General features: G+C 37.0%; 1 protein-coding gene across 4 annotated transcripts; it reads left to right on the top strand.

Moving 5' to 3' along the window:
• Positions 1-572: 572 nt before the first annotated feature.
• Positions 573-22,007, top strand: LOC128672970 (uncharacterized protein). Of its 4 annotated transcripts, none has more exons than XM_053750513.2 (17): positions 573-981; positions 9,818-10,035; positions 10,231-10,477; positions 10,712-10,741; positions 10,894-11,037; positions 11,439-11,610; positions 11,858-12,018; positions 12,641-12,847; positions 13,003-13,073; positions 13,158-16,114; positions 16,211-16,352; positions 16,512-16,637; positions 16,815-17,003; positions 17,421-17,586; positions 17,892-18,100; positions 18,356-18,603; positions 18,993-22,007. In XM_053750513.2, exons 1-17 carry the CDS (start codon positions 905-907, stop codon positions 19,179-19,181), a joined length of 5,553 nt encoding a protein of 1,850 aa, XP_053606488.1. In that variant the 5' UTR covers positions 573-904; the 3' UTR covers positions 19,182-22,007. The 4 variants fall into 4 exon arrangements, with proteins under 4 accessions (XP_053606488.1, XP_053606489.1, XP_053606491.1 ...); XM_053750515.1 differs by lacking the exon at positions 573-981 and adding an exon at positions 4,029-4,104; XM_053750514.2 differs by lacking the exon at positions 10,712-10,741.
• Positions 22,008-22,796: the final 789 nt, after the last annotated feature.

Below are 22,796 nucleotides of genomic sequence, written 5' to 3'. Positions count from 1 at the left end.
ACATACCTACCTAGTACTATACGTTATTAGGTTATCATTACATATTCTTCCTTTCTTCTTCTACCTTCGTTGAAATAGTAATACTGTTTATCCCATAGTAACTAAGATCATTAGCCATACTAATGTATATAAGAAGTAGTTACTTTGGACCTATGACTATTTTGGATGACAACATTTGTGATGGACGATCATGTTTAAAATAGGTACATTTCTAATTTAGAATAACTCTCCGAAATAAATCACATCCAAAAATAGGCTAGCACGTGGCCAAACGCGCAGTATCCATGAGTGTAACGATAATCCTTATGACATACGCTCATATCTATCCCCTTCACAAACTCATAAAACATCAAATCTCACTCCATCTAAGGACGGGCCTATTCGCGCCGACAGGTATTCATAAAATGGCGTCATCGGTGTATAGAGGCGATCGGCAGGTAGAAAGGTTAGGTCGTGGCGCGGTCGCCGCCGCCCCCCTGACCTTTGCGTCTCCCGCGGGAGTGTAATCGCAGCATTACAACGCGGCGACATATCCCTGAAACTCATAACATGTGAATCAGCGCTTATAGCGAGCACCTGTCTAGGTGGGCGACCAGCGCGCACTGCTGCAGGGCGGCGCGGCGCGGCGGCGGTCGCTGCACGCATGCGCACTGCCAGCTATTAAAAAATGAATTCCTAGTTCTGGCACTGCGAGCCGCTCTTCCGCCGCCGCGCGTCGCTTGCTATTTTCGCGCGGTGAAGTCCGAAGACCGCGCCCGGAGTTGTGTGATTCTGAGCCGGGGTGTGGTTTTGTGAGTGCAGTGAGGATCGCATGTAGCCCGCGGCATGCGGCCAGCGGCGGGCTGGTAGCGGCCGGCATGGCGCGCCGCGCACCCCGCGCCCGCGCCCGCCCCCCTCGCACACCATGAGTGACCTGCAGGCCACCTTCGAGTTCTCCGTGGAACTGTACAAGTTCTACAATGTCGACCTCTTCCAGAGAGGGTGAGCTCATGACGCAACTAACCAAGCGGGAGCTGTTGTCAGCCCTATTCGTGAACCTTCAACACAACCCTAGGAATTCTGTAATTACTTCAGAACATGACGAACTTGGTTCAGAGGTCTTGAGCCTTGATTAACACTATTAAAAGTCCTTTACTGTGATCATTGATCAGTAGTCAAGAGCCCTAACCGTCAATAAATTGATGATTATTATCGAATTATTCTTTACTAATTATGTACTTTAGCGATAATTAATAATTACTTAGGGATGGGAGTAGGGTACAGGGAATAGGAGTACAAGACAGTAAGTAAAAAGGAAATGAATGTAGAGGTAGGAATACAAGCAATAATAGATGGCCTAAAACTTTGTTGAATCGATACATTTAACTCGATAACGTAGTCAGTAGACGTGTTTGCAGAAAAATAAACAAATTAGGTACTATTTTATTAAATAAAGGTAAGTTATTAGACGTTATGATTATCCATTTTTAAAGTTAATAAAACCAAAAATATAAATGAAAACTAATGCACAAAGGCGAGATCATTCATAATGATATCCAACATGAATGATCTCGCTTTTTTATCACAGTGCTTTACTGATTCCATCCTCAATCACAAGGCGTCGGAGCTCAGTGTCCATTATCCTACTATTCCTTCTCCACTGCGATATAAGCAAACGTTGATCGATTACCCATTACTTTTATGTCAGTGGTAGATATTTCTATTATCATGCGATTTTATGCTACACACACATATAACGAAGGATATATATCTATAATGATATCGGGTTGCGTTGTCTAACGAGGAACATAGTTTATCATAATAAAGACATCAAGTCTTCACAACTAGTTAGAGATGAAGTGTCTAGGGACCCTTCAGATGCGTTTAATAATGTTGGCTAAAATAGGGTCGGATGTAATGTACTTAATTGATAAGGTAGTTCCTTCTACTTCACATTTTAAGATACTTTTCTCTTATTTTATTACTATACTATTAAACAAGGAATATTTGTAAAATTATAATATTTGAAAATATACTAACTTTTTCTAAAACGACTCTAACGGTTTCATTTAAATTATAAGTGTAGGTGGGAAACATGTCTTGGAAAAATTGTTTTTTTTAAAGAGGTATCAAGGTACTTTACATGGAACATGAGACTTTTTATCCCAATCGAATGTAGTCATTTCCTATACCGATTAATCGCTATTTTAACCATATTGCATTGGTTCATTTGGCTTATATTACGTTTTTACGTAATATAAGTAAACAGCTTTTGCTGTTTACTGTTACTTACGACGGTAATCGCATTTACACATAATTATTTTACTACCTGTTTTTCCTGGTCCCATTGAACAAAACCTACACAGATTAAAGTGCAAATAAAAAACCTATAAAAAATTCATTTTTATAACACAGAGCAAGCAAACAATGCATGTGCTACAAAAGTAAATTTCTAGACATTGCTTGTCATAGGTGCCTATACTGATAAGGTAAAATTTTCGCTTCCACTAAAATATAAAATTCCTAGCTTTTTGTGCCAGTGTTATACGACCCCCAATGGCTTCCACTATTTTCCTTGCCGAATAAAATGTCTCATAAAAAATATTTGTCATCCACCCTCACCGCTCGGGGCAATGCTCGCGTATTCAAAATAAATTGTAAACGATGTCTTTACAAATATTACATAGTCTTCACATGGGGAAGAATCTTCGATGTGATTTTTGTGCTGTTGAACGTTTGGATATAATATGTGAATGAACCCTCATTCACATATTATATCCAAGTTAGTGAGCATATTTCGTAATTTCGATGTAAAATACTTACACATCGAAGTGCTTTGTGGACTCTTATCGCGAAATTATACTACGAAATTATTATTATTATTTTCTTTTTAGTTCATTCTGAAAATAACTCTATTTGTGCCACGAAAGACCTTGGTAACTTGATACAGCGGTGAAACCAGTCACGGAGTCCCACCACACGGCTTTGTAAGAGTAATACAATACATGTATATAATTCATACATATAACTGTGTCCCAGGGCTTCGCTCCCATGGAAATTTCGGGATAAAAAGTATCTTATGTGTTATTCCAATAATTTAATGCAGAAAACGATGATTATGATAACTTGCAATAAATATTCAAGTGGGCATTTCCAATGGACGTATAGAAATAATAACGGCCTAATTAGTTCCGTGTCTCGTATGCAAATGATTGCAAATGTCCCAAATGACCGAATGGCTCAAATGGCACGGGTGGCAATTCTCACAATTATGTCACCGAGACCGGAGATACAAAAGGACCACAACTGAGGGTGAAATTATCTGTAATATCCTTAATTACCATCCCCAAAAATCACCCTCCTAAGAATATTTTTAACTTCGTCGTGTCTTTGACAGCGACAAAAAACTCTGAAAATTGTTTGAGTGAATAGGGTAGGGAGACATTAAAATTTAGTTTACGAAAGATTTTGATAATCGTTATTTCAAGAAGTGTACAGTAAATGAAAGTATTAAATCGAGTGAAATCACATAACAATAAATATCGCGCTCTATACTGTATAGGGACTACACAGGCGCACACTAGCGCCCGACATTACATTTTTATCAATTTCATATATTTCTTACCTAAAATAAAAAAATATTGTCAAATTATGCTACACCAGATACATAAGGATTTTATTAGAAAGTATCATGAACACCTGGTCCAACTGCTCTTTCCAGTTGGACCAGGTGTTCATGAAGGTCTGTACCTTCTATTCTGGTCTTCGATCGATCGGCGCGTTCCTACGAAATTTTGTGACGTTGATTTTTGTAAATGCAGAAAAAATTCAGGAAAAAATGGAGAGAGCTCATGAAGTGAACTTAGATTGCGTGAGAGAGGACCCCAGGTAGATCGACCTACTTAATTAACATTCCCATAACTCTCACCAATTCCACAATTACCTCATCAGACAAAGTGGCCATTTGGTGTAATTCCGCAAGGTCACGGTAACCGACTCTAAAATTAACCGCGCTATTTGAACCGTTCGCGTCGTGTCGAAGAGTACGTGCCACTTTGTTGTGTGTTTCAATGTAAATATTATGGTGAAGATTAGGAGACTATTTGTGTCGTTTCACGAGCAAAGGTAGGTACCTACTTATGGGCGGTTTTACATTTTTTATCAGGTTGGAGACTATTATGCGTTACTAAAATATACTTAGGGTAAACATACCGGTTATCGGCCATTTAAGCGCCTTGTTGACTTCAAAGTTGATTTCTATCATAATATTGTTACTCTAAAACTGTTGTTTTTGTACAGCATCCTACAATAGTCTACTTTCATATAATCTAATGTTTATAGACGTATCAGTGTTGCATAATTTTAAATAAATATATATTCGGAAAAATAGCAAATATACCGGTTATATAGCCTTTTAAATCACATTTCGTCCACTAATGCACTAGTTATCGACCACTAAAAATATCACAAATTATGAATACTTAATATAGTTTGGGCACTTGAATATTGATATTAAACATACTAAATACGCACAAACCAAATCAATCACCAATAAACAAACAGTAATACTTAAAAAGTTGCCTTTGAAAATCAATCCACCTGCTCCATTTTTTGCGCTAAATTTGACACGCGTCCACTCACCAAATTTTTAAATGGTGACTGAGGGCTCAGTTCGAAAATGTCAAGATTATGCCGTTGGATAATGAACCGTGATGTTCGTCCGAATCGAATAGCGCGAAATTTGAAAGAAACGGTCTATCACACTGTCTATTATTTAATTTATTTTAAATAATAGACAGTGTGATAGACCGTGCGCAGTAGCCGATATGGGGTAGTGGCCGGCAAACCGGTATGTTTACCCTATACCATATGGTAGATACCTTCACTCGTTGAACGTTACATTTGTTTTTAACTAGCTTTCGCATGAATTTCTCTGCGACAGCGGAACAAATACGATTTTAATACAAAGTTTCACCCCCCATTATAGCCATTTGGTGATTAGTTATTTAAAAAAATGTAGCCTATGTTTTAACGAGGATCTTTAATTATACATGCATAGGTACCAAATTTCCTCAAGACCGATCCAGCGGTTTAGCCGTGAAAGCGAAACAGACGCATTTATAATAATTAGTATGGATTATTTAAAATAACAGCTACATTGCAAGTACTTAATTCCAAGTTATCTCTTATATTCCTAGAACAGAAGGGGTAAGTCCGGCTCATTCATACTTTTCAATGTTATCATGTTCCGACACTCCAACACTTATTTGGAAGCGTAGGAAGTGATATTTCAGTCCCCACAAAAAGTCCTTTAACTGTTTGATTTTTTTTCTGACATTTTTTCTTTTTTGTTAGTCTATGACCTGACATCCTGATGAGCCATCCGGAAATTGGCTATTTTCCATCAAGTCAAATCAGATACTTTTTTCTAATATCAAATAGGTACAATAATTTATACGGAAATTGTGACACACACATTCGCGTCGGCGAATGCGTACCTAGTTTAAAGTTTACCGCGTTATTTACCGCGATGAAAAATCAGCAATGTACCTATACCAAATCCGCCAAAGTTTGACGAGCAGTTCGCGGATAGTGTGAAGCGGATAATATGGCAGTGATACATATAAGTAGTAATGCCAGTTATAGCAAAAAAGTAAAATCTTTATCTAATCAGCTTATAAATGGCCAATAATTTAATTAGTCAAGAAAAACAGTCGCGTTTCAAAAGTGTTGTTTCAAAGTCAGGACTATCTGGCCAATCTATTTATCTAACAAATAGTTTATCTGTCAGATGACAATATGATAATTTCACAAGAACGTGGTGAAACAGGCCCTAAAATGCTTATCATTAATAACCTCTGAGAAGTAATTTAACAAAACAGTCGCGTAAGTAAATACAAAATTTATATAAATAGAAATGTTAGTAACGCGCGTGTTTCCGTAACAAGTTGCTGTTCGAGATCTTTGTAAAATTTGTACACAGTTTCCTGAAACATGGCATGGCTATTAAAAATAATAACATTAGTTTGAGCTACGCAATTGAAAGATTTCAAACAAATCCGCGCGGCTCGTCCCACGCTCGGTGAGTGACCTAGTTCTAAATAAAACGCCGGTTGTCACTCCTTACGCACTCAATAAATTGTCGCAAGATTCTTACTTTCTTCTAAATATTTCATGACAAAATTTAAATGAAATAGCGTGTGGCTCCGCCCTAGAAAAGGGTCACTCTATGTCTTCCCGTGGAATTCGTACGGATCAACTAAGGGACTCCTAGCCTTTACAGCTGATGGAAATCTGCCTACAGATTTGTTTCGATTTCTCTCTTAATTTAATTTAAAATTTAGTAGATGTAAATCAGAAGCTTTCACTTTCCCTATACATTCGTAGTAAATGTCTGCTGTGTAGGTTTAAGTTTCGGAATAAAGCGACTGTGATGAAGGAACGGAGAAGAGGAATCTTACTGGTTATGTATTTGTCATTCAACTACTCGTATAGAACCCTAAAACAGTGGCTCAAACTTATATTATTACTCTCTGGTCAAGATTCATAACAAATTTAGCAAATAATTTAGACATTGTACATATATACATAAACAATTACTTGCTTCGCCCCGAGGCTTCGCTCCAATGGGAATTTCGGAATAAAAAGTACCCTATGTTTTATTCCAGTTTATTCTACCCGTGTACCAAATTTCACAACAGTCGGTCCAGTTGGTTTTGCGTGAAAGAGTTCCAAACGTACCTACCTACATACACACAAACAACCTCATAAACTTTCGCATTTATAATATCAGTAGGATAACGTCAGCTTTCCATGGGGTAGTTGGAGCCTAGAGATTCTCACTTGCAACATGCATGCCACCAACAGCTTGATGCTATAGGTAAATGAATTGATCGCTATTTTCAACCCCATATACACAGGTAGGTGCCGACGGTAATTAAATGGCGACGGTAAAGTAGGAAACAGGGCCGAACTCGGTACACGTTGTAAATTGATTCGGGTCGGTCAGGTCAGCTCACGGGACGGTAATGAATTGTGTGGTGTGAACCGTGTGAAAGATAGGCCTTGTCCGCACCGACGCTTTTAAAACATGCGTAAAGATATTTTAACGTTTTTTAAAACGTTAAAATATCTTTTGATATGACAACACTTTTATTACTATTTCATTGCCGTTCATTGGATTCAATAATTCGAATATGGAATAAAACTTATGACGAAAGCGTTTTTTTACACCCGCGCAAACGGCACACACGTAAAAAACTTCGTGCAGTGTAGACAGATTTTTGAACTGTTTTGTTACGTAAAGCATATAATGACGTCATTTTGGAACTAATACGCATAGAAGACGCATCACCATTCGCGTTTCAACTCAATCTCATTAAATATATAAGGTAGGAAATAGGGCCGGACTACTTACAATACATGTAAATTGTTTAATTATGTTGTATATGTTTTAAATATGGCCCGTAAGCATGCACGAGTGTGGAACGGTAGGTACAGTCAACAGCACATCAAGTTACCCTGAAACTCTATGGCGCGGAAATTGTGAAATTGCGGCGAGTTTGCAAATTGTAATTCAAATCATTTATTCAGAAATTAGATACTGACAGGCCCGTTTTCACGTCAATTTTTTTATTAAATATCAATTTCTCACAAACTGGCAATGAATTTGGGTAGGTTGATGTGCTGTAATTGACTGTACTGTACACCAACAAACTATTGGCCATTGAACTGTTTGCCAGCACCATTTTTAAACATAAAATTAGGTACTTTTTAAATATCCACGTACCTATTTATTTTTCTTAAAAATTCATCACTATTTGGGTCACAGAAGTTCCGTCTAAATTAACTCGTCAAACAGTGTAGTCGTAAGTATTATATAATCTGTGGCTGAAGTAAACAGCGAAATGTCACCGCACCGCACCAATGAAATCAAATCAGACAGCTGCGAACGCGCGCCTTACTCCCCCTGGATTTCCACTGCTCCTCAATAGGTGACAAATGACTTGCTATTTCTGGAACTCATTTCATTTGTAGGAACACACTGGATCAAAGGGCACTAAGATGTACCTACTCACCTGTATATTTTTACGTAAAGTGCTTGTAAGGATAGAGGTTATTTTTAGAATCAAGAAAAATAAATGCTATGAAATTTGAATAAGACTTTGATTTGAATAAGACGGATGATGAATGAAATATGCTGAGTTATTTCTTTGAAGTGATTGATCTTTATACACCTTTCTTATTCTCCTTTTTAAACACCGAAAACAGAGCCTTAAATAATGACTCATAAAATAATAATTTATTTATATTTATTTATTTAATTATATAATCTATGATTTGAACCTATGTTAGCTTCATTATACCTACCTGAACTGCTAGGGTGTGTTGTGAACCTTTTTCCGTCTTTTATACCAACTATTCTAATCCTATCTTAATTATAATCCCATCTAATATTATAAAGTCGAAAGTTTGTGACTATGTTTGTTACCCCTTCATGCTCAAACAGCTGGGTAAATTTGAAATGTGGGAGTGAGGTAGCTGATACCCTTGATTCCCGTAGAATTAGGTTAAAATTTTTGATAGTATGTGACGCTGTATGCGGAAAAACAGTAATAGCATTCCTGGGTGAATTTCACGAGCGTCGGCGTGTAGCGTTTCATTAGTGTTGCTAATTATTTTGTATTAATGAATCTTTTTTTAAAATTAAATATTTATAAAATTAACATTGCACCAGTACATACATGTTTATAAAATAGGATAATTACATTGATTTCTGTTTATGGTACAATTTAATACACACCAATGACAGCCCGCGGCGGAGTTGAAAACGCTCGTGAAATTCACCCTCTTGTGGAAAATTAAAGTGGGCGAAACCGCGGGCAAAAGCTACTTTTAATATTTGCTTGTTATGACTTTTAAAAATCAAAAAGTTTACATTCAAGATATCCGAAAACACAAAAATGAAACAGAGTTCATTCTTACCACCTACTCGTATATACCTTATCAGAGACATTCCTAGTACAACCTCACAGCGTAGTTGTTGTGGCATGGTACGAAAGGACCCAACCCCATAAGTTCCACTTCCACGCAACGTCTTCGTAAAATACTAGCATATGAATTCTGAATCAGTCCGTGACTGGCATCATTCGCATGACGTGCTCGTCGCGAATTAAATGCAAACCAGCGACAGAAAATGTACTTTGTTTTTTGATAGGCTGTCTCTTTTATATGATCGATTTTGTGTAGGTTTAATGTCAGAAGGGTGCAAGGTGTCACGGTGCGGTGTGGGTAGCGGTATTATTTTATGCGTTTTATTTTTGCATTTCACTGAAGATACTAATCAATCCAAGCTGAGGATTTTTCTTTAAGATGACGATGGGCTAGTAACCTGTTCCTCCTATCTGACTGTCTGTCCTGTGAGGGATACATTACGTAATATGATATAGAGGAATGTGTGTATGTATGCATGTGTGTGTGCATTATTAACATGGTATTAAAATGAAATTATATTAAAAAGAAATGAAGAAAACTTGCAAATATGAGATAAAACCTTATTATATTGATATACATTGATATTGAGTATACATAACTTAAAAAGATAAAGTCCAAACAAAACAAATAAAGGCCCTAGAAATGTTTTTTTTTTCTAGGTGTGGTTATCTTCTAAAACTTTTGGTAAAAATCCGCCAATTCGTCTACATAACTCACATGTAAATTAAAAAGAAATCAAATAGGTAACACCACAGCATGATGATAAGCACTTATCGATGAAGACAATATAATTTTTCTCTTCCAGATGTGGTTCTAATCTTAACAAATTCTCTGTGCTCCTCAGAATGTACCAAGTGCGCGTGGGCCTCCGCGTCTCCCCCAAGGTCCCAGTCCACATCGAGGCGTCAGTCTCCAGCGGCAATGGCGCAGCTAGGACCGGAAGACCCACCACCAATGCCTCTCTCATCGGAGGCCTGGCTGCGTCCAGAGCCTTCCAGATCATGTACAGGAATGAAGAGGTCACGCTGAGGGACATTGTGCATTTTAGAGCTCATTTATTAGGTGAGTTCACATCCTATTTTCTTATGATCCTATTACACACAATCTTCAAATGTCAAAACCTTAAAATCAAGCGCGCCGACGCTTTTTTAATCTCTTTCGGTGTCCCCTGATCCCCATTCTCCCATTTGGAACAATCTTGATGTTACATTGAAACTTTAACAAAAACCTTGCTGAAACATGTTTCATTATTTTCAGTGGACAGCCGAAACCTAAAAGAATCATTGGAACGAGCAGAATGGAGCCTAGGCGTGGAGTTGTGGTGCAGCGAGGGCGCCCAGTCTAGCACACTAGCGCCAGTCTCATGCCGTGTCCTAAAACTGCACTTCCAACCGGCCCAGGGCTTGCACTACCATCTCCCAGTGTTATTTGACTACTTCCATCTGTCATCTGTGTCCATCACCATCCACGCCAGCCTTGTTGCTCTGCATCAGCCTTACATCAAGTATGATATATGTAGAATTTATATATTTCTTAGTTTAGCGAAAGTGCCCAGTCTACAACGCTATTTAGCTTGCATTACCATATAACTTCACAGATACTGGTACCTATATGTTATTAAGTAACTTTATTTCAATCCTAATCTTTGATATTTAATCAAGAAGACTGATAAACAATAGCTTTAGTTTTTGTGACTTTTCTTTACTAAGTTGTTATTTTTTCATGTCTTTCTGCAAAGGAAAAGTATCATGCACTATGTGCAAAGTTGGTACGTACCTATTTATTACAATAATATTCATATTTCTAATTATAATTATATCCTCTCTTTTTATTTTTTAAATTTCTTTAACTACGGCTGACAAAGTGAGTAAGAAATCAAGTTATAAACTTATTTTTTCTCATGAAACGATTACTTTCCAGCACGCCCCGTTCAAGCAAGCAATGGGGCAAGCTGATGAAGAGCGCTGGCTCCAACTTCAACACGTCAGGCAGCTTCGAGAATGTTCTCTTTGGCTCTGCGGGAAAGTGCGCTGGCTCCAACTCCAGCAAAATCGCTCATGCCAGGTAGATCTCCGTGTTCGCAATGATCGCCATGTTTTTAATGAAAAATTAATAATATAATTCTTTCCTAAATCGTAATTTTGATCTTCTTCTTCACCTGCACTTAGGAAGTCGGCGGTAGACTTAGTTTTAAGTAATTTTTAACTAAAATAAGTGATGTTCACAACCTTAGTTGAAAAAAGAAATTTCAATATGAAAGGTTACTTTTGCCGTCCCATTTTCTTAAAATTTTGCAAATATCCAACAGAGTTCATTTTGTAACTAATTATAAACATTGTGCCTAAAGCTAAAAACTGATGTATAAGTACAATATAAATGGCATTAAACAATTTGTATTTAAATTTGTACTTAGAACCTTGATTATTATATTACCCTTTTGTAACTTAACACTGTGTAACTTTCAGGCAAGTTCATGCAGAAGTGTGCGGTATCCTGCTAGGTTCTCTGGAGGGCCTGCAGAGCGCGCTAGCTGTGTGCGGATCCACTGGAGTACTCCTGACTCCTGAGGAGTCTACTACTAACAGCGTGGTTGGCGAAGTGGCCCAGAGGATCAAAGATCTTAGTGATATTGGCAAGGTAGCTGTTTCTCTCTTATCTGAGCGTTTCCCGGTTACCTCCTGAGATGTTAAGTACCTATCTGATATAGACCTATAGTACTTATCATAGATCCCCTTTTCTACATTTTCTTCCATACTTCGCAGTGCCTATTGGCGCTAAATATCATTTTTGATAGCATCAGGCCTGTAATTTTCGGGGTTTACCCTTTCTACCAGTATCTACCAGGCGGCATCAAACATACACATGAAAAATATATTATTTCCAGAAATCCGAAGCCGGCGAAGAAGAAGAATGGGCGGCTGGAGCGGCGCACGACATAGCGCGGCTCTGCGCCGAGGTGACGTTGCGCTGGCGTGCCTTCCTACACCACACGTCTGATAGGCCCCATGTCCACCACGCATTAGCGGCTAGACATCATGCGCTGAGGTAAGATCTAACTTTACAAGACTTCCACATTCTCAGTTTGACTTCCATATTCTCAGTTTGACTTCCACATTCTTAGTTTGACTTCCATATTCTCAGTTTGACTTCCATATTCTCAGTTTAACTTCCACATACTCACTTTGAAATCTCTCTCTCGTCTCCACATGTTACCAGTTGCATTTGGGGCTCTACTGTGACAGCGTCAGCAGAGGTCAGCAAAATAACCTCACAAATTTTGAAAATAAATTCCGCTGTGATTTATAACCGGATACCTGCTTAACGTCAACTCTCCTTGAGTGGCCTCCAATGCTAATGTTGTCTAGGCTTTGTGTCCCTTATTCGCCACGGTAGGTGGGAGTGGTCCTACTCTGGGACGAGACCACATCTTTATATCAAGCTTGAACTCTATGGAACTATAAACAGGTAATTTGATTAGTACCTAAATAAACACAAAAAGAAAATGGAACTGCAGATCCATCCACTTATTCAGTTTTTCTAAATTAACAACATAAAAGGTTTACTACAATTTTTCATCTACAACCATTAGATGGACCTGTTTGCCTGCTTGATAGTATAAAAAATACGAATTATCGAGGTGATCTATTTAAAATTTCAAAAATTCCAGAATCAAGCGCTTCTCGGAATGTTTCTTCGTGCTGGACAACCCTCGGCACTCGCTAGCCGGCTGCTACGACAGCAACTACCAATCATACCAGAGTGTGGGAGACGCTGCAAGGAGGTCCCGCTACCTGGCCTTGCTGCCGCCGCTGCCGGTCCACTGCATAGCGCTGGACGGCGACCCGCATATCATGCCGATCATATTCGAAGATAGGTGGGTTCCTCCACAGTAGTCTACATACTTCACACATTTAACGGGTGGTAGTAATGCACGTAACCATTGGCAATGGACTTAGTATTGCCGTATACAGTAAATCTAAAGTATATAAGAATACAAACAAAAATAATAACTATCAAAATGTTCAATAGGTATCAAGACACAGCAGAATTCGCAAGACGGCGCTCATTCCTGAATTCTGGTGCCAATAAGTCTGGTAGTGGTGAGTAAATGAAGTTAATTTTCAGCGTCGTTTGAAAGTAGCACGATATCATTTTTAGACATTAAGTATGCATTTCGTTTACAGATCCATTCCTATGTACCGAGCCCCTTGGAGAAGATTGTGCCTGTACCATTAGTTCAATTTTGGATTCAAGAAGACCATCCTCTGAAGCTTCTAGAGTCACCCTCACACTCCCAAAAACTATCCTAGATGTCCTTGAACCACAATTCAACGCGCCAAAGTCAAATAGTAATGTAGTTCAAGCTACGTTGACTCTCGCTCCTCAAAAATCAGCGCGAGGGTCTCCAAAGAGGGCTTTAGTTAAACAAAACGTAGTTGAACTGACTAAGGCTCATAATAAGCAACTTGAATTGACTGGAAGGAATAGGTATATTGTACAAAATAATCAAATCAGCGAAATTCAACTACCACCAAATAGCGCATTTGCTTCTTGTTCCATTCAACAAGGTCAACAGATGTCTCGATACTCCGCTTCTACATTGTTAGATATTAATACAACTAAGAGCAGTACTAATATCTCTCACATGGGTATGGAACATGCGGATCCAAATGAAGTATTTCGACAGAAACATGAAATCAGCAGCGGAGTTAGCACATTACCTGCCAGACATAGTAAATCTTTAGACCAATTAAGAGTTTCGCAGATGACACCTCTCAATAATCCACAAACTTTGGCTAAAAATGTAAGAAGCGGCTCCAATCAATCTGTAAATTATTCTAAACATTATCCTCCACATAATTCAGCCAAACCAACCACATTGCCTAGGAGTGTTACTACCACAGCGTATCCCACCAATACCACAGTACGATGTACATCTAAGGGTGATGATTATAGAAGAAATATAAATGAATTTAGAGAAAAATACAAAAATCCCTGTAATGTAATTAATCCTCATGGAATGAATAATGAAGTATTTCACAATGTAGGTTATAAGTATGACGGCATGATACAAGCAAATCCTAACCAAGTCTATGGTTATATCGGTAATCAGGGTACAATACAATCAAATAATATAATTCGTAATCCATTAGAATTTCAAAGAGGCTATAGAGTAAATTTACCCCGTCCTATGTTGCCTCCACGTAATTCTTACCCACCAGTCAGTGGGAAAAATCAAGTGACTGATCAAAGTAACTTAGTTTCTAATAAACACGTTCATAGATCAAACTCTACTCACGTGTTTCATCAAAATGTAGAAAATCAACAGCATATAGATATTGAAGCAGCCCGTAATCAACTTCGACATGAACTTAACTATTACCTTCAGAAAGGAGATTGGAGCTATGATTTTAACACAGGTAGTTTGATACAGAACTATCAAAAAAAATCTAGTAAAAGCAGTGACGACAGTGGATTTGTGATGACTTTAGATAGGAGCAGTGATGGAACTTCAAAATCAACTTATTCAAAAACTCCTCCGTCGACACCACATTCTACGATGCCATCAATAAGACACAAGAAAAGTAGGTCTAAAGAGTCTAAATTAAATAATAGCGGAAAAGAAAGTACCAAAATTAATTCCAGCCGAGACTCATTGAGTAGTCGCCATTCTATTCGGTCTAAAGACAGTCAATCGGATCGACACACTTCAAAATCTGAACGAAGCACTCCTAAATCGGAGAGAGCAACACCAAGATCTGGAAAAACTACACCGAAATCGGGTGGAATAACGCCAAAATCTGGTTTGGCAACTCCTAAATCTGGTCGAGCTACTCCAAAGTCTGGTTTAGCTACACCAAAGAGTGGAAGATCTAGCGGCAAGCCTGAAAAACGAACCAAACATAAAGCTTCAGAAAAAATGACCCAATTAATGTCTGAAGCTGCGTCTTCCTCGAGTAATGAAAGTATACCGTTTGAACTTAAAAGGCTTGAATCATCAGCTAGTGTACCTTATAGCCTGGACCATGGACCAGAGTTATTAAGACATTGTAGAAGTGCTGCTTCTGTTTTAGACGAACCAAATCTAAGCAATACCTTTGGTTCAGAATCGTTGCCAAACTTAGCACCACCTCCAGCATTTGAATCTCCGCCTCTTGATATTGCTGATAAAGATTTTAAAATACTTCCACCAGAAAGTTTCCTTAATAAAGAAGAAAAGAGAAGTAGGTGTAGTTCTACCTCAAGCATGAGTGAACAAAGTGGTTGGGTATCAAGTGGGAGAAGTTCAGGCCCATCCACGCCTGATAATGGCAGTTGTCAATTAAATCAAAATTTTCTTCCTATTAATTCAACAACATCTAAAGTTTCTAATAAAATATATGAAGATGAATCAAACACAAGAAAAAATGACGGTGAGACTATCAGTGACTTCAAAAGAACAGTTCTCAATGGTGAACAGTTAAGAGAGCGCTTGTTAAAATTAGCTGTAAAAGTATCTCAAAATAATTCTAATGAGAAAATTGAATGTTGTGATAAGGAAGTTTGTGAGGAATGCACGATTTGTAGTGATTCAATATGCACAGATAGCCAGTGTGAATATAACAAATTAATGCATAGCAACGGAATAGATGCTGGATGCAATTCAGACACTTGTTCTGCCAGCTGCTATCAAAAATGTTCTGAAGCAAATACTGCAAAATTAAATCAAAGGCATAATTCTTTTAGTGCTGTCCAAGGAAAGGCTTGTTTGACCCCAAAAAATTCTAGTGAGGGTTCAGTAAAAAAATCACAAACAGTAGGTGATAATCTACACCCATACATACGCAAGGAGATGGCTGGAAAAGCAGCTGCACAACAAGTACCTGTAAATTCTAGTTCTCTAGATAAAACAAAATTAAAGGACAGGATCCAATACACAGAAAAATTAATAGCAGCAGAAATCCGTAGTCTGACAGTGGAAAGACCCTGCAAAACCCATCCTAAAACAGCTGCCCCGGGACCAGTATCAGCTATACAGAAGTACCATGGCAAAGCTAATTCTGAAATTGATTTGGCACATTTCGTAGGGAATAATGATTATGAGCATTTACCTCCTCCACAACAATTTAGAGATGCTCCACCGCCACCAGACGAATTTAAGGTACTTAACTAAAATCAATTTAGTATCAAGTTTTGTAAACATTTGATTGAATTTCATTTAAAAAGGTAGTTATTAATTTTGTATCCATTTTTGCAGGATCCTCCTTCAAAATCACCTAAATTAAGTCGTCAGAGCAGCAAATCGTCTAAATCATCTACACCTTCAAAAAAGTCACAAAAACAAGAGACTCAACCTTCAACCTTGCAATTGGATAATCCATTGTATCATGTTTGTGAAGGTAAATGTCGTAATTAATAAGTTTCCACATCAATGACATCGTCATGGTTTTGAACTAATAAAACTAAATCGATTTTCTCATTACGAGTGTGTTCGTTTTTCATGCATATTAAAGTGCTTTTTGCGTTATTAACAAAATTGGCTTTTGGCTTCACATCAGGTATAATGGAAAGGAGGAAACTGAGGCCTCACCAGTCCGTAAACTCTATGGGAGGCCCAGCTGGAGGCACATTGAATAAAAGTCAAAGCACAGGAGAACTCGCGAACAGAAGTGAAAATGGACATGGTAAAACAAATTCTAATAAAATTACATAATCAACTATAATATTAACAGAAGACTTTTCTACATCCAATATTGGACAATAGTTCTCTACCGTTGTGTAGTTTAAAAGATCTATATACATAGGGACAGACCGACAGCGGGAAGCGACTTTGTGTAGTGATGACAATATTTATATTGCAGAACCAAGGGAGAGTAATCTTGTCAGTATCTTCGGATTGGCTGAATCTGAACGGCTGTTTGTGAAATGCAGAGAGGAGTTCCGACAAAGCGTCAAGTATCCTGGAGCTATTTACTCAGACTTCCCACCTGTGGAAAGTTCCTTACCATACTTCCATATTAGCGATGAATACAGAATGTTTAATCCCGAAGGTAAGATCCAGCGTTCCATATTACGTTTCTTCTTTATGTGAATATTATAAATGGTTATGACTGACAATGACTAGTCCGAATGTCCAAAGAGTATATATACTGTATAAAGCATCTATAAGCTTCACCATCAATTATTAACAGTGGTAAAATAATACATACACTAGCTGATCAGCTGAACAGTCAACCACATTAGGAGTATTTAGGATTCATGCCCATCTGTGTGGACTTGATACCAACTGTATTGCGTGGCACAACAGAATTCACAAATTTTATAATAATACTATGCAGGCAAGAGATGAATTTGCGTAATACACAGTATTTTTCCAGTATCTTATCTTCTAGTTAGTTGTGTTTGCACCTGACTTTTTAGGACAAAACTGAATAGTTTTAACAAAATAAATTTTAACATTGTTTAAGGTTTACATCTCATCATTTGTGTCCATGGCCTGGACGGGAACGCGGCAGATCTTCGGCTTGTCAAGACGTACTTGGAATTAGGGCTGCCCGGCGCCCGGCTGGACTTCCTAATGTCCGAGAGAAACCAGGGCGATACCTTCTCCGATTTCGACACCATGACTGATCGGTAAATCATTTTTCTCAGTTAAAGAGCATCAAAGCGTAGAATACGCTAGCGCACTATTTCTTCTTCGATTCTTATTACTCTCATTTATATAAGTTGTGAAAAAATTTTATATTTTGTCAATTATTAATGATAGCATAAACTCTTATGACCAAAAATAAACAGGAAATATTTAGAGAAGAATGGGATGGAATATAGGAACGTAAGCGATACAACAGCGTAAACTGAAGTAACTATGACTACAAAGATAAAATAACGAATCAATATTTTAAGATTATCAATTTCAAACTCAGTATATGTTGTTCCAGGCTAGTCCAAGAGATCTTAACCCACATTCAGAACTCCAGTGAGCCAGCCAGGATCAGCTTCGTGGGTCATTCCCTGGGAACCATCATCATCAGGTCGGCGCTAGCCCGACCTCAAATGAAGCCGTTTTTGGGGAAACTGCACACGTTTTTGTCGCTGAGTGGCCCTCATCTTGGAACATTGTATAATTCAAGTGGGCTAGTCAATGCTGGTAAGATTATTTATCTACTTTTTTAGGATTATAGGATTAAAGTATAAAAAGAAATCTGGTAAAAGTTACGTAAATATTCTATTAAATACGCTTTAATTGAATAAATTAAAGAATAACATCTTAAATTGTTCAATTTTTTTTTCAAGGATTCAATTTAAAGGAATTTCAATGAGATCGCGAAACTTCGATGTCATTTTCGCAGCAAAATTTTAAAACTTACTAGAATCACAACCGTAACAAAAATTCCGTTTTCAGGAATGTGGTTCATGCAAAAGTGGAAAAAATCTGGCTCTCTCCTGCAACTATCACTTCGCGACGCCTCCGACCCACGGCGCTCGTTCCTCTACCGGCTCAGCGAGAGGAGCCAGCTTCACCAGTTCAAGCACATCTTGCTGTGTGGCTCTGGTCAGGACAGATACGTGCCGCTGCATTCAGCGAGGCTTGAGCTGTGCAAAGCTGCTGCGAAAGATACGTCGCTACTGGGACAGGCTTATAGGGAAATGGTTAGTAAATAAAGACCGGCAAATTACGTAGGGAACGAATTTCTGGCTTTGCCGTTCCCGCCTGACTCTGGCGGAATGGGCAAACACAAGTGCTGGCTTGATGTCATGTCATGTCAAGAGGGATAGGTTGGTAAATAAATTAACTAGAGAAATTTAACTAAAAGCAATGGCAGATATATATTTTTCTACAAAAAGTTCGTAAAGCTGTGCAACAACAACAATCAAATCCGAATGGGAAAAGCCTCCCCTAAATTTCTCCACATGCATTTTCTTTTCACTTTTTGTTAAACCGTTTGAAAAGATCAGACCATCTCGGATAGGCCCAGCTCCAGATAGGCCTACAGGCCTATCTCATTCTGTATCCGTCTCGTGGTAATTTGTTTTTCCAGGTACACAACATGGTGTCCCCGCTGGCAGCGCGCGCCTCCACAGTCTCCGTGGTCCGCTACGACGTCCAACACGCGCTGCCGCACACTGCCAGCGCTCTAGTCGGCCGCGCCGCCCACATTGCAGCCCTTGACTCCGATCTCTTCATTGAGAAATTCCTCCTTGTCTCTGCTCTTAAATATTTCAGATAAACTTAAATTTAGATCCCTTACTTTATAAACTGCAGCTTCTTCAGGATTTCATAAACAGAGATGGGTTTACGGTCTAAATTTTCTCAGTCTATTCCCAAAATGATATAAGAAATATTTTTGAGACCAAAATCGGGAAAATTTTAGGCGTAAACATCTCTGCTCGCTTTATATAAAAGGAATTTCGTACAAATGGAATTAAAAAAATAATGGAATCTGATCATAACTACCTAATAGATTTAGATATGTACAATAAGTACTACTTTTAACTAATGCTTGACGATTTATTTTCTTTTCAATATACTGGAGTATACCCTACCATAGTAACAATACCTAAAAATGGCCGATTTGAAGACTTAATATGAAATTAGTCGCATTTTTTACGTTTTGCATTTATTTTATCAGATGGTCGTCGCAATTATAAAGTAGTTTCCTTTTTCTTTAAGTATACTCATTAATAGGGAATTTTACTGCAATGTTATCACGCAGCACGAGAAAGGTACCCAAACTAAAAATTTTTTTGTGGGTTATGGCTCCATAGTTATTAACAGCATATTTCGAAAATGACACAAAATAGAAAATTTAATTACAAAGTGCAAATGTGCCCATAACGCTGGCGGCATTCCCTCGCTGTATTGCGAGAGAAAATCGTTGACACAAAATCACGATATGAGAATGAGATCTGCCATAAATTCAGAAAGTGCCCCGAGATCTACTCCTTCCTTAGTAGTTTTTTTACAGAATTACTGAAACACGGTAGGTTTACTAAGTGCTATGCACTTCGGTCGGTTAACCATTTTTTGAATTGAATCTGAATCATAAGCCTACAACTACAGGTTTACATAATATTACTACCCACTTTTGACTTTTTTAAATCTTAACACCACAACAAAATGTAGAATTCTTTCGAAAAAAATAATTGCATCGACACACTATTTCGCTCTATTTCTTCTATACCTAAATATTTTTTTTTATCTCCAATGAAAATTCGAACATAGGTCTTTGAAGTGGTGCGATGATAAATCGTAAAAAGTGTGATAATTCGACTAGTATCCTAACTTGTAGTTAACTTTGTTGACATGAACGAAGCAACAATTTTAATTAAGTAGTTTTAAGACGGATCTTTACACCAATTAAATAAGACTTAGCGACTTTAGATCATTAGGTAGATGTTATTTGTACTTATTGTCTACAAAATGTCGTAATCTTTATCTATGTAATATTTCTATTCCTTTTTCTGTCTACTTTTTGTTCATTTTCATTATTTTAGTACTTGTCTTAACCCTAGTTTAAACCTGTTGACCGCTTAAAATACTTATTTAATATTTTCCTAATTTGGGCGTTAATCCATTTCTGGTACCTATCTACTTACTCTACTCGTACGTTACGGTACTATTTTCAATTTTCAGTTAACCTTAATAAATTTAAAAAAGCAATCGAAGAACGATTGCTTTTTTAAATGTAAACAATGTTGTCATATGACTATTTTATTTGCCTTAACCCATTGATTTACCGCAAACACAATACAACAAAAATATACCAGTTTTATGAACAGATAGATGTGATTTTTCTACATCGGCGTGTGTACTTCGTTACTGCATTTTCTTGCAGTTAAAATTTGTAACAGCATTTGTAAATTATATATAAGTACATACCTACATGCACGAATAATAAAATAAAAGATCGAGGCCTGCATTTAGTCGATCAAAACCTCAACCGAATATATCTACTTAGTGCATTTTACCTACTTAATAAATTGTAATTAAAATGGAATAACCTATTTTAAGGCCTACATAAAAATACAACAAAAATTAAAGACTATTGTACAGTCAACCACACATGAAATTACCCTGACGGACGAACTTCTGTGCTGTAGCAGCGGCGAATTACAATTAATTTGAAAAGGTTGATGTGCAGTCGACTGTACTAAGTTAAGGTTTTGAAAGACCCATCGGACTGACACACGGCCATAGCCTTAAATATTATAATGGTTATAGAAACTAAAAATTGTAAATTTTATCGAATGTTAGACTGATCTTTAAAAATATAATGATCACTAAGGGTTATTTCTTGATAAGTTTCGTAGAGAATCTTTTCTTATGAGTGAACTTTATTTAATTGTAATCTTTCTCTGTCCACGTCGCTATTTTAATCTGTACTTCTGTAGGTAACGTTTTATACAGGGGCTTCTATCTTATTTGTATAGATTCTTATTCATATACCTAAGGTTATTATTGTAGGTATTGTCTACACGGCCGTTTCGCATACATAAAGTGGTTGCGTATATAACCCAAAATCTCTCTAAAAAAAGTTTGTTAAGAAAAAAACTAAATAAGTAACTGTTTCAAATATTATTATTAAAATTTAATTATTTACCTACTTCCAAAAATAATCATCTTTGGAAGTCAATAATGTTATAAAGCATTGAAGTGACATGACAGACAAATAATTTTATGAATTTTGCAGGGATTTTGAATTGTAATTTTTGTTTTGTTTAAATATTTTTGACTAGATTTAGGGTACCTATTATACATACTATACGTGACCACGTTTTTCGAGAAAACAAGCAGGCATAGGTAGTACATACAATGCTCTTATTTCTTTATAATGTAGCACTCACTCATTACTGGGATAGAAGATAGAACTAGTGATACCTCAATATTGCTCACGGGCGAGCGTAAGAAAAGGAATAAATAATAAATTATTTAGGCGTGTAATAAAGATGGGAAAGAATTTTGTAAATATAGAAATGGATTTTATTTGTAAATCATATGTTTAATGGCAATGTGTCGATGTTATACACTTATCGTAATAAATAAATAAAGCCTGGGTTGGTTGTTTCCATACTTATTTTCCATTTTATCTTTTGCTTGGTTGTTATAGGATTTACATTTTTCATTTAGTCCATTTTCATAACTGTTTTTCATAACTAACTACAATTTTCACTTATCATTTACATTGATTTAAAATTTTAATAAATAACAATTCACCCAAATTTCTTTCATTTCAGATAAAATAAAATTAAATTCATTACTGCCATCTAGCGCCAGCTTGAGAAAAGTAAATTGTCACTAATGTCATACTAGTACGTCTACTAGGCGATAGATGGCGCTGATTATTACATTGCATTTTTTTCTTTAATTTTACAATGTTACAGCTTTTTATTGTTTTTATTTTGTTGTATAAAGTGAATTTCTCAGAAATGTATTTAAAATTAAAAAGCCTGATATTTTTTTATAGTTGTAACATTTTCATCTTTAAAAGTGTTGTGACACTATTACCAATAATAACATTCGAAAATATTTTAAATCGACATTGTTAAAAAAAAATAATAAAGAATTATAATAATCAAATGGCTTGTGCGGAATTTTCCAAACGTGTTTTCAGCAGTGAAAACTCGTAATTTTAAAGTGATTTAAACACTTTAGAATGGTGTATGAAATGACAAATATAAAATTTTTGGATTAACTGAAATGGTTAGTAAAAAAATATTACTTACGTAGTGCATTCAATACCGTAGCATGGTGATGGCATGGCATATATATATACAAACATTCATTATAAGGTAGTCATCTAGTAAAGACTAGATTACATTACACACTCTCCTTTTAAATCGAT

Source organism: Plodia interpunctella, chromosome 10 (assembly GCF_027563975.2).
Source record: "Plodia interpunctella isolate USDA-ARS_2022_Savannah chromosome 10, ilPloInte3.2, whole genome shotgun sequence".
In the NCBI taxonomy this organism is placed as follows: Eukaryota; Metazoa; Arthropoda; class Insecta; order Lepidoptera; family Pyralidae; genus Plodia; species Plodia interpunctella.
This window is presented reverse-complemented; position numbering and strand designations above follow the sequence as displayed.